Source organism: Oryctolagus cuniculus, chromosome 1 (assembly GCF_964237555.1).
Source record: "Oryctolagus cuniculus chromosome 1, mOryCun1.1, whole genome shotgun sequence".
Lineage (NCBI taxonomy): Eukaryota > Metazoa > Chordata > Mammalia > Lagomorpha > Leporidae > Oryctolagus > Oryctolagus cuniculus.
Window position 1 is genome coordinate 182,029,414 of NC_091432.1, and position 16,158 is coordinate 182,045,571.

Below are 16,158 nucleotides of genomic sequence, written 5' to 3' on the forward strand. Positions count from 1 at the left end.
GTTAACTTCAAGTCTTGCCTGCAGTTGCCTTGGCAGGACTAGACCAAATTATTTTGCAAGCCCTCTATGGCCTGCAGGCCAGACATTCCCCAACCCTGCACAGGTAGCAGAAAATGTTAATGGCTTTGAGCAGTAAACAATAGAAACTAGCTAAGTTCCTGAAAACAGCATCCCCACCTTGCAAAAGAATAACAACAACAACAAAACAGGCTCATTAATTTTTAATTTATATTTTTGTTAAAATATAAAACTAGGATTAAATTAAACTCTCAATGTCTAAATTAGACTAAATACAAATCTAATGGACAACCCACTGAATGGATTTATAAGTTGATAACGTTCCTTAGGTGTCTAGTCACCTGCTTCCACCTTTTTTACAAATTCATCCTGCCCCCATCTTCACTTATCTTCACGTGCACTTTATTCCATCAAACACCATTTCTCAGGATCAATCTACTTGAATAATCATTAATCCTGTTTAGAGCTTTCCCAATTTTAAAATCTGTCATCTTGCCAACATATCCCAAGATACCACTTTTCTCACTTTTTTTGGGTTAGGACAAGAATGTTTCATAAAGATCTAATAAAAGTGGTTTCTCTAAAAATGAAAGATCAGTATATTCAATGGCTATTATATTAACCACTTAATAAAGTATACCAAAACTAGTCATCCTTATTTCAATTAACTGAAACTATAATTCCATAATTTAAACTACTACTTTTGTCACTTACTTAATACTTTCAAGATTATTCAAGTCAAAATGGTTTCCCACAACTTTGACATTTGCTTTCCTTCTGTTTCACATCTCAACCCCATCTCCCTACAAAGACGAAATCCAAATACACTTTCTTTACCTAAAAACATTACAGACGGCTAAAAAGCATTTACAATTTCTAGATCTTGAAAAAGACTGTTACACTTCCAATGTGTATTTAAGTTATAAATCAGTTTCTGTTCCATAACAAAGTTTCCCTTTAAGTGCATCATGTTATATTAATTGGGAACTGCTTCAAGTTGTCAAGTCAGATGGAGGTTCTTCTGCATCAAGGCTCTTTCCCAAGATCTCTTCTTCTGCAAAAGTGATTTTTTAAAAAAGGGATAAGAAAACATTATAAAGAAAAATAAGTAGGACAGATTCCAAGTAGTAGCAAATTTCAATCTAGTAAAATATTCATTCTCAACTACAAAGTTACTAGAATTCTCACTGAAGTATCTTTTCTTTAGAGATCAGTACATTGTTCCTAGAAAACTTTTCAACATACCAGTTTTTTAATTATCATGGGCAAATCATAGATATATAATAAACCTGTATTATCAGACCCATATCTGTCCTAACATACTGTTAAGAGCTAGTTTTTAACTATCTATGATAGAAATTATCAAGCATACTAAGTCAAAAGAATTATGATTACTCTAAGGTAACTACCACCTTGCTTCAACAATTATTAACACTAACTGTTATTGGTTGAATTGTGTCCCCCAGTAAGGTATATTGAAATACTAATCCCAGAGTGTGATTTATTTGGAAAGAGAGTCATTTCAGATACAACACTAATATGGCTAATTCCTTTTTTCTTTTTTTTTTCTTTTTTTTTTTTTGACAGGCAGAGTGGACAGTGAGAGAGAGGGACAGAGAGAAAGGTCTTCCTTTGCCGTTGGTTCACCCTCCAATGGCCGCTGCGGCCGGCGCACCATGCTGATCCGATGGCAGGAGCCAGGAGCCAGGTGCTTTTCCTGGTCTCCCATGGGGTGCAGGGCCCAAGCACTTGGGCCATCCTCCACTGCACTCCCTGGCCACAACAGAGGGCTGGCCTGGAAGAGGGGCAACCGGGACAGAATCCGGCGCCCCGACCAGGACTAGAACCCGGTGTGCCGGCGCCGCTAGGCGGAGGATTAGCCTAGTGAGCTGCGGCGCCGGCCGGCTAATTCCTTTTAAGAGACACAAGGGAAGAACACCATTTGATGATGGAGGCAGAGATAAGAGCTACACTGTCACAAGTGAAGGAAAGCCTGAGGCTACCAAAGGCTGGAAGAGACAACAAAAGAAGCGTGTGCTGGCAGTTTCAGAAGGAACATGGCCTTGCCAAGACCCTGATTTGAGACTCAGCCTCTATAATTTAATGTCTCCAGAGACAATAAATTGCTGTTAAGCCATTCAGTTTGTGGTACTTTGTTACAGAAACCCTCGGAAATTCATACACAGACCAATCTCGTTTTGTTTTGTTCTCATCTGCCCACTACCAAATTTCCTTCAAAGCAAATCACAGGTATTATACCATTACAACAGTAAAACAGTATTTCTAAACATTTTGAAAACCATCTTCCACCCTACTAGAAGATTTCTGATATACTTTAAGCAGTAAGATTCAGGTTTTGGGGGATTTTTCCCACCCATGGCCCAAAGTCAATTGTAAATTAATGTATCAACAGAGTTCCCAAATATATGCATAAGATGAGAATTCACTCTTTTCATCCTAGAAGGTGAAAGAATCAGAAGCGCATTTTGTCATGCAACATTCACTATATATAATTTGTATGCCAAGGAAAACTTCCCACAAGTGCATAGGCACAGATCTAGCAAAATCTTACCTTTTAAATTTGGCAGAAATTCTCCAAGACCACATGGTATTGTGCTCTTCAATCTTTGCTGCACTGGAGAAAACTTAATTAGTGGTGAAAGAGACCGTTTTCTTTCACCAAGGGACACACGTAAAGATGGTTTTGAATAGTCACTGTGCAAATCATGAGTGCCCAGAAAGCTAAGCAAATCATCTGCTTGCATGTTTTGCTGAGTAGGGCTCAATTCTGGTTTGTGTCTTTCAAGTATTTCAGGAGTAGAGAGGTACAATTCTTCTCTTTTCTTGGAAAGAGATTTCTTCCGAGCCTCAAAACTACTGCAAATAGCCTGTAAACTGAAGTCTGATTCTGGAGTAGTCCGTCTTTCTCCCAGAGTATCTGCTGGAAAAATGCCACTGTGTGCAGGACTCTGAGGTTCCACTTTAAAACTAGTCTCTGAACTACAGGAACTATTAAGACTTAAGTGACCAACTTCTTCAGGAAGAGTTTCATGTAATATCCCAAAATCCATATCCTTTAAACTCTTGGAACTAATACCACTTGATATTTGAAAAGAGTTCCATAACATGGTTTTATGCATGGAAGGTTCATCATAAGAAGTTTGTGAGTGGTCCAATATTTTAACATAGTCTTCTCCCCTGCTACCCATCACATCTGTCCTACCACCTACAGCAGGGGAAAATGTCTCTATTTGGCTACTTTCTGAAAGTTTGGTGGGTAAAGCTGCACATCCCACTTCTTGTTTGCAAGTTATTTTCCTATTTAACAAATCTGACTGATTTTGTGCTGGTGATTCACCTATGGGATGGGTCTCCAGATGCTTCTGGGGTGTACCACTAAGGCAATCTGAAACAACTTTCTCTCCTGACAAATGAGATGGACCAAAATCTGACACAGTGGTTGGTGAGAGGAAACAGGCCATGCTAAATTCTCTTTGATCATGTAACACAGGTAAAGATTCTGACAATACTTCTTTATGTTCAGTATCCATTAGAATTGGTTCTACATTTCCGTTATCTTCCACTTCAATAGCTTTTCTCCATGAGGTCTTAATTTCAGTTACTAATTGAAGGAGGAGAAAAAAGAAAATTTACTTAAAATAAAAACAAAATTTACTAATCTCAAACATACAGCGTGCAATTAAAACATTTCTAGTACTGAAGGTAACGCTATTGACTTAGTTTGTGTTTCAAAAAATACAGTGGTTTTGACAAGCCTCCACTAAATAACAAACCTCAACAATATCAAAAAACTATCTCCAAATGAACATACACAGGCAAACACATATAACAAAAGTGTTCCTAAAATACACACAGACTTTTACATAGCACACCTGAGTTCCACATATAATTCATTTTGTTGTTGATCTAGGCCAGGACTTGGCAACCTTTTAACATAATGGACCAGATAGTAATCAGAGGAATGAGGGTACTTGAAAAAGCTCATGGAGTGCCGGCGCTTGCGGTGCACTAGGCTAATCTTCCACCTACGGCGCCGGCACTCTGGGTTCTAGTCCCGGTTGGGGCGCCAGATTCTGTCCTGGTTGCTCCCCTTCCAGGCCAGCTCTCTGCTGTGGCCTGGGAAGGCAGTGGAGGATGGCCCAAGTGCTTGGGTCCTGCACCCGCATAGGAAACCAGGAGGAAGCACCTGGCTCCTGGCTTCGGATCGGCGCAGCACACCGGCCATAGTGGCCATTTAGGGGGTGAACCAACAGAAGGAAGACCTTTCTCTCTGTCTCTCTCACTGTCTAACTCTGCCTATCAAGGAAAAAAAAAGTTCATGGAGGGTGAGCATTTGGCACAGCATTTAAGTCTCCACTTGGAGCACCCACATCCCACATAGGAGTGCCTAGTCTCAAGTTCTACCTCTGCTGCTGATCCAGCTTCCTGCTAATGTGCATCTGAAAGGCAGCAGATGATAGCTCAAGTATTTGGGTACCAGACTGATTTTGGGCTCCTTACTTCAACCATTACTGTTTCAGGCATTTGGGGGGTGAACCAGTGGGTGGAAGAGCTCTTTCTCTGTCTTTTTTTTTTTTTTTTTTTTTTTTTTTTTGACAGGCAGAGTGGACAGTGAGAGAGAGAGACAGAGAGAGAAAAGTCTTCCTTTTTGCTGTTGGTTCACCCTCCAATGGCCACCGCGGCTGGCGCGCTGTGGCCGGCGCACCGTGCTGATCTGAAGGCAGGAGCCAGGTGCTTCTCCTGGTCTCCCATGGGGTGCAGGGCCCAAGTACTTGGGCCATCCTCCACTGCACTCCCGGGCCACAGCAGAGAGCTGGCCTGGAAGAGGGGCAACCGGGACAGAATCCGGTGCCCCAACCGGGACTAGAACCCGGAGTGCCGGCGCCACAGGTGGAGGATTAGCCTATTGAGCCGTGGCACAGGCCCCTCTCTCTGCCTTTCAAATATATATGAATAAATAATTTTTAAAAGGTCATCGAAAATAAAATGAAGATAAAAATTTTAAATATACACTTTATATCTCAACTTAAGTGCCATAAAGTTCAAAACACTTTTAAAAGCAAAGAACCCTGGGGCCGGTGCTGTGACGCAGTGGGTTAACGCCCTGGCCTGAAGCGCTGGCATCCCATATGGGTGCCAGTTCTAGTCCCAGCTGCTCCTCTTCCGATCCAGCTCTCTGCTATGGCCTGGGAGAGCAGTAAAGGATGGCCCAAGTCCTTGGGCCCCTGCACCCACGTGGGAGACCCAGAAGAAGCTCCTGGCTCCTGGCTTCAGATCGGCGCAGCTGTAGCTGTTGTGGCCATCTAGGGAGTGAACCATCGGATGGAAGACCGCTCTCTCTCTCTCTCTGCCTCTCCTCTCTCCGTGTAACTCTGACTTTCAAATAAATAAATAAATCTTTTAAAAAAATAAAATAAAATAAAAATATATTTAATCATTTGATCAAGATGATCTGCCTACATAGGGACACTAATATTAGAACTCTGACTATACAAATTTTAATTAACAGGAAAAAAAGTGTTCAGCAGTCTCACTAGTTTTCCAGGGGTAAAGATCTATGCACACTAGTCTTTGGTTGATGCTTCTGGTTACTGATTGGGAAAACACAGCCTTTAAGGGTCTAAATGTAGATCACAGGACAGTTCTAGAGGCCAGATTTTTTTTAAATAGTCAAATAAAATACTTTCCAGAAAAAAAACAACAAAATTGTGTACTATCAGAGTTAGTATTTAGCCTAGTCATTAAGACAGTTGCATCCCATATGGGAATTCCTAGGTTCAATTCCTGACTCGAACTCCTGACTCCAATTTTCCACCAATGCACATCCTGGAAGGCAGGCGTGATAGCTCAAGTAATAGGGTTCTCACATTCCAGCTTCAGCCCCAGCTGTTGTAGATATGAGAAGTGAACCAGCAAATGGAAGCTCTCTATTTAACGCTCTCTCTTTCCCTTTCTTTCTCTCTCCTGCTAAAATTTTAAGAATGTTTATTATCAGGGCTAATTTTACCTCTGTATACTAAGTCTAGTAAAGCCACAAAATAATACTGCTGAAAGACTGCTGTGTAAACGAGAGTGCACACACTTAATAATTCAGTAAAAGTTCCTTACCACAGAACAAATAAAGAGCCAAGATACAGAAAAGAGCTTTCAATGTCCCGATAAATCTATCAGGCCATGATTCTAACAGTGTTCATGTCTAAGAAAGAAAGAAAAAAAAAAAGCATCACTAACTTACTTAAGTTTTCTGGAGTTCGGGGAATTTGGTTCCTTGTTAAGAAGGGGTTAGAAACTAGAGAGTCAATCAGTTCCTCTAATTTTACTTCTTTTCCTTCAGAGAGCTGTGGTGAATCAGATAAAACTGCTTTTGCAACCTAAAACAGAAAGGAAAAACAAAAATGACCACGCCCATTGGTAGAATGCAGCAAAAACCTTAAGAGTGAACACTTCACAGTCAGCAACTTTTAACATATGGCACAAAAAAAGAGCAACAATGAAGTTCCCAGATACAGATAATGTAGGTACAATCCTATAAAGTGATTTTTTCTTTATCTAAAGTAGATAGCCCATTATAAAGAAGAAAACAGGTAAGATTTTTTTTTTTAAGATTTATTTATTGGGGCTGGCGCTGTGGCGCAGTGGGTTAATGCCCTGGCCTGAAGCACTGGCATCCCATATGGTTGCTGGTTCAAGACCCGGCTGCTCTACTTCCTGTCCAGCTCCCTGCTATGGCTTGGGAAAGCAGTAGAAGATGGCCCAAGTCCTTGGGCCCCTGCACTCACGTGGGAGACCTGGCTCCTGGCTTCCGATCGGCGCAGCTCCGGCTGTTGCGGCTATTTGAGGAGTGAACCATCGGATGGAAGACGTCTCTCTCTCTCTCTCTCTCTGCCTCTCCTCTCTCAGTGTAACTCTCTTTCAAATAAATAAATAAATCTTACAAAAAAATTTATTTATTTGAAAGGCAGAGTGACAGAGAGAAGAGAGGGAGGAAAGTAGGGAGGGAGAGAAAGAGATCAATCTTCCATGTGCTGGTTCACTCCCCAAATGGCAGCAACAAACAGGGATGGACCAGGCTGAAGCTAAGAGCCTGGAATGACATTTCGGTCTCCCACTTGTGTGGAGGGAGTCAAGGTACTTGCCACCACCTGCTCTTCTCCAAAGCACAATAGCAAGGAGGTGGATCAGAAGTGGAACAGCCAGGACTTGAACCAGCGCTCCTATATGAGATGACAGTGTCGTAGGTAGTGGCTTAACCCACTGTACAATAACACCAGCCCTTAGATAAGAATTTTTATACAAGGAAAGATTTAGGAGCAGTTTTGACTGCATAATGTCCTAAGCTGTTACCTAACACATCTTTTTTTTTTTTTTTTAACTTTTATTTTATTTATTTGAAAGACAGAGTTACAGAAAGAGAGGGAGAGACAAAGAGAGAGAATTTTCCACCTGCTAGTTCACTCCCCAAATGGCCACAATGGCTGGAGCTGAACAAGGCCAAAGTTAAGAGGCGGAAGCTCCATCCAGATCTCACATGTGGGATCAGGGGTCCAAGCACTTGGGGCATCCTCTGCTGCCTTCCCAAGCACATTAGCAGGGAGCTGGATTGGAAGTAGAGCAGCCGGGACTCAAAAGTGGCACCCACATAGGATGCCAGTGTTGCAGGTGGTGGCTTAACCCACTACACCACAATGCTGGACCCTCTGTCACATCTTTGAGCTTGACAACTCTGTATATACTAAAATGACTACTTTTAAAGCATACATACTTTTCTCCTACTTTCACAATAATACCTCTATTAACAAACAGAATACACTGACAACTTGTTTCTTTGTAAGAAACTTCATTATCAGATCTAAATTACTGTACAAGGCATAAGGATACATACTAAAATACAGAAAAGAAAGTGTAGGGGCCAGTATTGTGGTGTAACGGGTAAAGCTGCTGTCTGGGGGTTGGCGCTGTGGTGTTAGCAGGTAAAAGCCATTGCCTGCAGTGCCAGCATCCCATATGGGCGCTGGTTTGAATCCCAGCTGCTCCACTTTCCAGCCAGCTCTCTGTTATGTCCTGGGAAAGCAGTGGAAGATGGTCCGAGTCCTTGGGCCGCTGCAACCACATGGGAGATCCAGAAGAAGCTCCTGGCTCCTGGCTTCAGACTGGCTCCGGTCATTGGGGCCACTTGGGGAGTAAAACAACAGATGGAAGACCTCTCTTTCTCTGCCTCTGCCTCTGTAACTCTGTCTTTCAAATAAATAAATAAACCTTAAAAATGTATAAAATATGAAAATAGCCCTTTCTTGAGACTATAATCAAACTAGCCCAAGAACAGAGAAGGCTTCTCTACCAACAAAAAACATAACTGCGTGGAATTCAAATAATATCTCTTGCTATAAATACTATCAAAGAACATTAATTTTACTTTACTTTCAGAGCTTTATGGGACTGTAGGACTCTCCTATTTCATCCTATCCTACTGCTAATCTAAATCTTTTCAACCAGAAAAGGCACCTTTTCTTCCATAATTATCAAACAAAAAAGGCTATTCATCTTTTCTTCAATGTAGAATCAATAAGGAGAATCAATAGAACTTTAAAAATTTAAAAGTATTTAGGGGCTATGAAACAAGTCTTCTCGTGACAATCAAGGAAAATCACTGACATCCAGTTCTCTTATACGGACAATGTTCCTTTACTTGAACCAGGTCTGGGACAAAGGAGAGAACTCCAACACCAATACATATGAAACCAAATGTTTCTTTCAGTCTTTCAAAAATAAAGAGTAACTGACTTATTTTCTGGCTGCTTAATCAAATTCAAACAACGATAAGGGATGTTATGCAAAACACTATAAAAATAACAATGAATGGTATATTTAATTTCATAAACTGAGTCTGTTAAGTACTGAGCTATATAGTATTATGTAGTCACTAGTGAAAAGCAGAATAGTGTGAAATGACAAGATTGATTAGGAAAATCAAGTTCATAAACAACAAAGCATTCTGCCATATTTGAAATATTTAGGAAGCAAAAGCAACAAAACCTTCATTCAGTGATAATATATCGCATATTTTTATTCAAATATTCAAAAAAGGAAGCTCAGCTAAGCAACAGATAATATTAACAAAGTATATTGGTTGCATTTTTCAAGTAATTTATGTAATTGTTAATCCCCAAAGTATTATTCATGTATTATACGTGTAGAATATACAGCTTTTGGTGAATTTATAGTAGAAAGGTCAGTGGGTTCTAAACCATGGATGTGATCTTAACTAAAGAAGTTTATATAAACTTTTTTTTTTTTGACAGGCAGAGTGGACAGTGAGAGAGAGACAGAGAGAAAGGTCTTCCTTTTCCGTTGGTTCACCCTCCAATGGCCTCTGCGGCCAACACACTGCACTGATCCGAAGCCAGGAGCCAGGTGCTTCTCCTGGTCTCCCATGCAGGTGCAGGGCCCAAGGACTTGGGCCATCCTCCACTGCACTCCCGGGCCATAGCTGAGAGCTGGACAGCAAGAGGAGCGACCGGGACAGAATCCAGCACCCTGACCAGGACTAGAACCCAGGGTGTCGGCGCTGCAGGCGGAGGATTAGCCTATTGAGCCATAGCACTGGCCATTTATATAAACTTAATTTCTACTTTTCAGGAGGACCAATTTTGCTTTAATCCAGATTTTTAATATCTGTAAACTTCTTTCCCTCAAATTACCCAAGTTAATCAACAAGTAATTCTATTTTATTTCTGATCACAGTATCAGAAAATTAAATATTTAAGTATACATATTAAAGACATTCTCTAACCTCTTCTACCAGATGATCTTGCTCTTTTTGGAATGGATCACTGTTGGCAGGCACAGACACTCCAAATGCACTACTCTCTGTATCTTTTGCAATATTTGGTAACAGAGAATCTTCCACTTCGAACTCTGATGTTTTCTTAGAAATTATTTCATTTTTCTCTTTGGGAGTTCTCATCTTTGTGTCCTAAAGAAGACAGACATGTAATGTTAAAACCTTACTAATCAAGCCTCATCTAGAGGCTTTCTTCATTAGAATCTGCTGAGTTATCATGAATCTATAAAAGGCTGTTAATATTATCGTGAAATTACATCTTCATTGACAAAATTAAACAAACCTGCTATTCCCACTTAGCCACAGTGTAAATAGAAATGATAACATGCAAATACTAGGAAATGTTAAAACAGAATTATATGTAATTAATCTGTAAAAGCAATTAAAATACTTTATCATAATTTGGTACAGTCAGCATTAATTGAAAAATATATTGAAATGTACCTTTTCAAGTAGAGAAACATTGTTTTTGTCTAATGATGAAGCTGGCTGCAACAGAAAAGAAGAGGCAGGGCTAAAAGGAAAATAGAAGACAAATCCAAGTTGTAAACAAGAAAGAACTCCATTCACCTAATGCACCTAAATATTCTAAACAAACTGTCTGCCCCGTATCTGTCCGTTACGATTTCTCTCAATTCGTTCCGGTCATCAAAAGGCAGTTTATTCTAGGGAGGCATCGTGACAATCAGAGCAGTACCTCAGCTCAATTTGTGTATCAGCCTCCCAATTATGAATGTTTTACTTACCTGCTATATTTTTTAACTCTATAGTATTTTTTAAAAGGGTTAAATAGCTTGGTGTACACTCAAAAACTTGAGTACATGTTAAAAACAAATTGAATTAACTAGATTCACATTATTATAATGTCTTCATAGTCCATACAATTTCACTGTAGCAAAGCCTTTAAGATTCTTTTGATATTTCATGTCCAACATCAGTTTATTCTATGCTAAATTTTTCTCTAAAGTAAGTATATTACATACACAATAAAATCATACAGTTCTTCAGAATTTTAGTTTACTGCATGCTGTATATCATATTCCTTAATATTTTAAAATTCCCTGCCCCTTTGGATAAACATTAAAACCTCATCCATCTTTTCACACTAATTATGTTATTAATTTTAAAAACCTTAAAAGAATAAGCTGAAAGCAACTTCTTAGATCTTGAAAGATCTATGAAACTCAAAGACCAAAATCTTTTCTACTCTAGCAATATGAATGACAGGATTATGAAGAGTCCACTTTCAATAGCAAGTATCTTGGTGCTTTGCTTTCTTTTTTCTTTTTTTTTTTTTTTTTTTTTTTTTTTTGACAGGCAGAGTGGAAAGTGAGAGAGAGAGACAGAGAGAAAGGTCTTCCTTTGCCGTTGGTTCACCCTCCAATGGCCGCTGCGGCCGGCGCGCTGCAGCCGGTGCACCGTGCTGATCTGAAGGCAGGAGCCAGGTGCTTCTCCTGGTCTCCCATGGGGTGCAGGGCCCAAGCATTTGGGCCATCCTCCCCTGCACTCCCGGGCCATAGCAGAGAGCTGGCCTGGAAGAGGGGCAACCGGGACAGAATCCGGCGCCCCAACCGGGACTAGAACCCGGTATGCCGAGTCCACTTTCAACAGCAAGTATCTTGGTGCTTTGCTTTCTTTGCATAGCCACAGGAACAAAATTAACAACTGTGCAAATATTTTACATAATAGCAAATATAATTTTTAAAACTTTTAAAAACCACATACTCTTGGAATCCTTATCTATATGCCAAACATAATTCAAAATCATTGCAATCACTGACACTTTAATTCAGCATTAACAGGAGATAACCAAGATATCAAAAGCGAAGGATCACTCATTTAGAGATATTTTATCTTAATTTTAGCAAAAATTTTACATTGAAATTACCACAAAGCCCTTCAAAACACAGCCAGCGTTCTCTGAATTAATGTACTAAGGTACTACCACTAGATGGTGAGGACAAAGCTTATTGCCAGGAGCTAATGTAATGCTTGAGAGAACAATGCATGTATTAAGTATTTGAAAGACTGACCAAATCAATGAGTAAACATCCCTTGAAGATAAGCTTCCACAGGTGACAACAAATGTGTCTATTTAAATAATTCTTGTGAAACTTTGAATAGACAATAATGGAAGTATATTTTATACCCTCCCCACCCCCCAATTCTGAATGGGCAATATGCCATTAACCCTACTAACATAACAACACAAGACAATTTTAAAGCAGCCCTGGCTGTCTTAACTCTATATCCAATTGCCATGCCAACACTGAAGCCCATGAAATCCTAACCTGAAACATAAAGGTTGGGGCTGGCACTTTGGCGTAGCAGGTAATGCTGCCACCTGCAGTGCCAGCATCCCTTATGAGCACCAGTTCAAGTCCCAGCTACTCCACTTCCGATCCAGTTCTCTACTATGGCCTGGGAAAGCAGTAGAAGCTGTCCCAAGTGCTTGGACTCCTGCACCGACATGAGACACCCAGAAGAAGCTCTTGGCTCCTGGCTTCAGATTGGCCCAGCTCCAGCCATTACAGCCATTTGAAGAGTGAAACAACAATGGAAGACCCCTCTCTCTCTTTGCCTCTCTGTAACTCTCCCTTTCAAATAAATAAATCTTAAAAAATAAATAAATAAAAATAAAATAAAAGGTATTGATCCTTTTGTAGAAAGTTACCCTAAGGTGAGGGTACTTCCAAAAGAAACAAGTGACATACTTTTCATAGTAGTAAAAAAATTACGTAAAACCTAAACACAAAAATAAAATGCAATTTTGCAAAGACACTGCAAGTGAAAAGTTTTAACATGTTAGGCCGGCGCCAGGGCTCTCTAGGCTAATCCTCCACCTTGCGGCGCAGGCACACTAGGTTCTAGTCCTGGTCGGGGCGCCGGATTCTGTCCCGGTTGCCCCTCTTCCAGGCCAGCTCTCTGCTATGGCCAGGGAATGCAGTGGAGGATGGCCCAAGTACTTGGGCCCTGCACCCCATGGGAGACCAGGATAAGTACCTGGCTCCTGCCATCGGATCAGCGCGGTGCAACGGCCACAGCGCGCTGGCCGTGGCGGCCATTGGAGGGTGAACCAATGGCAAAGGAAGACCTTTCTCTCTGTCTCTCTCTCACTGTCCACTCTGCCTGTCCAAAAAAAAAAAAAAAAAAAGAAAAGAAAGAAAGAAAAAAAAAAGTTTTAACATGTTGATTAAACATATACATACACACAAAACTGCTTATACGAAGCTAATGTTTAGAAAATTTTTTATGTTAGAATGACTGTATCTATACTTTGGTTAAAACTAAATTTACATGATTAGCATATAAAGCCTAGAAAAGAACTTGAGAAAAAACACCTACTAGTAATACTAGTAATTTATTAGAAATTTTAGCCAATCATTTTTCATTTTTATTTGCTGCTATTGTTACAATATACAATTAGCAAAGAAAGGATAGATAAAAGTTATAAAAAGATAAAGCGATGAGACTGGAAATACATTTCTAACTCAAAGGTGTTCAGCTGGCATGTATGTAATATATTGCCCCATCTTTGAAATGCAATAAAGAAGAAAAGTAGAGGTTAAAGACAGTGAACAGCATCACCAGCACTAGAAATATGGAACCCTCTCAAAAATGATTGCAAAGAAAGATTGTGCCCACAATGCACACAGCAAAGGCATTACCAATCACTGGATTTTGGCTATAAGGATGGTGTAGCTTACATCAGTGCATTCTGATTAAAACCAGCAATGAGATTTATAGAAGACTCCTATTTGGTGCCTATGAATAACAACAGCAAATCAATGAGCTAATAAGCAACACACTCTAAAAACTACATACTTTCCATGGTTTTTAATTGAATAGTTACACTGACCACATCCATATTTGAATTTCCCAAATAATTACACTATTTGCAATGTAAGATGATGCCAACACACACAAAAACAATTGAACTACAAAAACTGGTACCCTCTCTAACTATAGTCTATCCATAAGATGTGATCACTGATGAAACATTTAATTACAAATACCTTTAGTAATGAAAAATTCTGAGCAATAAGATTACTTCCACATCCTATAACCTCAATTCTTTATGTCTTCTAGCAGTAAAAATCTTTTATATACCATCAATCGTGTATCTCTTGCCACCCAAAGTTTTATACCTTCAATTTCCCAAACTTATAATTAAAATAAAGCATCAGAGAACAATTAAAAGACTCAGGAGCAGGCCAGCGTTGTGGTGCAGATGATTAAGCTGCCTCCTGCAATGCTGGCATCCCATATTGGCACCTATTGGCAACCTGACTGCTCCACTTCTGATCCAGCTCCTTGATAATGCACCTAGGAAAACAGCAGACATTCCAAATGCTTGAGAGACCTGGATGAAGCCCTTGGCTCCTGGTTTCATCATGGCCCAATCCCAGCTGTTGTAGCCATTTAAGGAGTGAACCAGCAGGTGGAAGCTCTTTTCTGCCTCTCCCTCTCTGTAACTCTCCCTTTCAAAAAAATAAATCTTTAAAAAAAAACTTTAAACAAAAATCTTTAAATAATAAATCTTAAAAAAAAAAAAAACCCTCAGGAGCTCAAAAGAGGATAAGTGCAGATAACAAAGAATATTAATGTGACTACTTTTTCCTGTATTAAGAGATTCCACTGGTAATCAAAAAAAATTTTAATTAAACCTAAGAATTTTCAGGGCCAGCACTGTAATGTGATAGGCTAAGCTTCTGCCTGCGGCGCCAGCATCCCATAGAGGCGCTGATTCATATCCCGGCTGTTCCTCTTCCAATCCATCTCTCTGCTGATGGCCTGGGAAAGCAGTGAAGGATGGCCCAAGTCCTTTGGCCCCTGCACCCACATAGGAGACCAGGAAGAAGCTCCTGGCTCCTGGCTTCAGATCAGCCCAGTTCCGGCCAATGCAGCCATTTGGGGAGTGAAACAACAGAGGATAGAAGGCCTTTCTCTCTTTCTCTGTAACTCTACCTCTCAAACACATAAATAAAATCTTTAAAAAAAGAAAAAAGATAAGTTTCAAAATTTTTAGTATCTGGTTCCTACAGAATTTTAAATTATAACTTTGTATAAAATTTGTCCAAAAAAAATCTTAAAGTGCAATGGAATTATAAATAAAATCTGTGGGGCCAGTGTTCTGATGCAGTGGGTAGTCTCCACCTGCAGTACCAGCATCCCAAATGGATGCCAGTTTGAGTCCCAGCTACTACACTCTGATCTAGCTCCCTGCTAAAGCACGTGGGAAAGCAGTGGAAGATGGCCAAAGTGCTTGGGACCCTGCATCCACGTAGGGTCCAGAAGAAGCTCCTGTCTCTTGGCTTCTGACTGGCACAGCTATGGCCATTGGGCCATTTGAGGAGTGAATCAATAGATGGAAGACCTCCCTCTCTCTGCCTCTCAGTAACTCTGCCTTTAAAGAAAATAAATAAATCTTACATAAGTAAATAAAATCTGCTTTATATGTTAATTTAGTATTCCCACTAATCATCAGTCTAGTAAAAGACCTTAATCAAAAGTTTTAATTTACTCTATCAAGCTAAGACAAATCAAAATCATAATCAAGACTGGTAAGCACTAACTATATCCCTCTAGCACATAGTAAAAACAAGTGTTACATATGGGTAAATGAAGAACAAAGCAGTAACTTTAGTACCTCTTCAATATCAAGTCTTCACAGATTTCATTATTTTTTTTTAGGTACTCAGAAAATCAACAACATCAAATCCAGTTTTAAGAATAAAAACATGATTCTGCAACTAGTCCTGAGTTCCTGTGAACTGAAAAGTTACTGCAGAGGCAACTGTCCATAGCTCAATTTCACATGAAAGTTTTGATTCTGATTATACTGTTTCAACTTATTATCTTATTATTAAGCAGATATAGCATTAACAGTGCTTTACTTAAAATTTAGAATTAGGCTGGCATTGTAGTACAGCAGGTTAAGTAGTTGTATTTGATTCCAAGATCCCATTTGAGAACATGGGTACGAGTCCTGGCTGCTATGTTTCCAATCCAGTTCCCTGCTAATGAGCCCGGGGAAAACCAATGGAGGATAATCCAAGTGTTTGGGCCCCTACCACCCACATGGGAGACTAAGATGAAGTTCTAAGACCCCTGGTTTCAGCCTGGCCCAAACCCAGATGTTGTAGCCATTTGGATAGTAACCTGTGCATGGATAATCTCTCCTTGACTCTATCTCTCCAGGTCTGTCACTCTTTCAAATAAATAAACCTTTTTAAATTAAAAAATAAAATTTAGAATTTTTTATAAGTTTCCTATGT

At 39.9% G+C, this 16,158-nt stretch overlaps 1 protein-coding gene and 1 non-coding gene across 5 annotated transcripts in view; both read right to left on the reverse strand.

The window, feature by feature from the left end:
- Positions 1-205: 205 nt before the first annotated feature.
- HAUS6 (HAUS augmin like complex subunit 6) overlaps positions 206-16,158 on the reverse strand; it is a 53,175-nt gene continuing 37,222 nt past the window's right edge. For all 4 annotated transcript variants that reach the window (XM_002707973.5, XM_008254372.4, XM_070052752.1 and 1 more), the window contains 5 exons: positions 10,325-10,394; positions 9,830-10,012; positions 6,275-6,410; positions 2,591-3,640; positions 206-1,072 (listed from right to left, as the gene is read on the reverse strand). In XM_002707973.5, the coding sequence (XP_002708019.2) occupies positions 1,011-1,072; positions 2,591-3,640; positions 6,275-6,410; positions 9,830-10,012; positions 10,325-10,394 (1,501 nt within the window). In that variant the 3' untranslated portion in view covers positions 206-1,010. The remainder of the gene's footprint in view (positions 1,073-2,590; positions 3,641-6,274; positions 6,411-9,829; positions 10,013-10,324; positions 10,395-16,158) is intronic.
- LOC127485162 (small Cajal body-specific RNA 8) lies at positions 10,476-10,606 on the reverse strand. Its single transcript, XR_007912331.2, has one exon. It is a non-coding gene; the product is annotated as a small Cajal body-specific RNA 8 (non-coding RNA).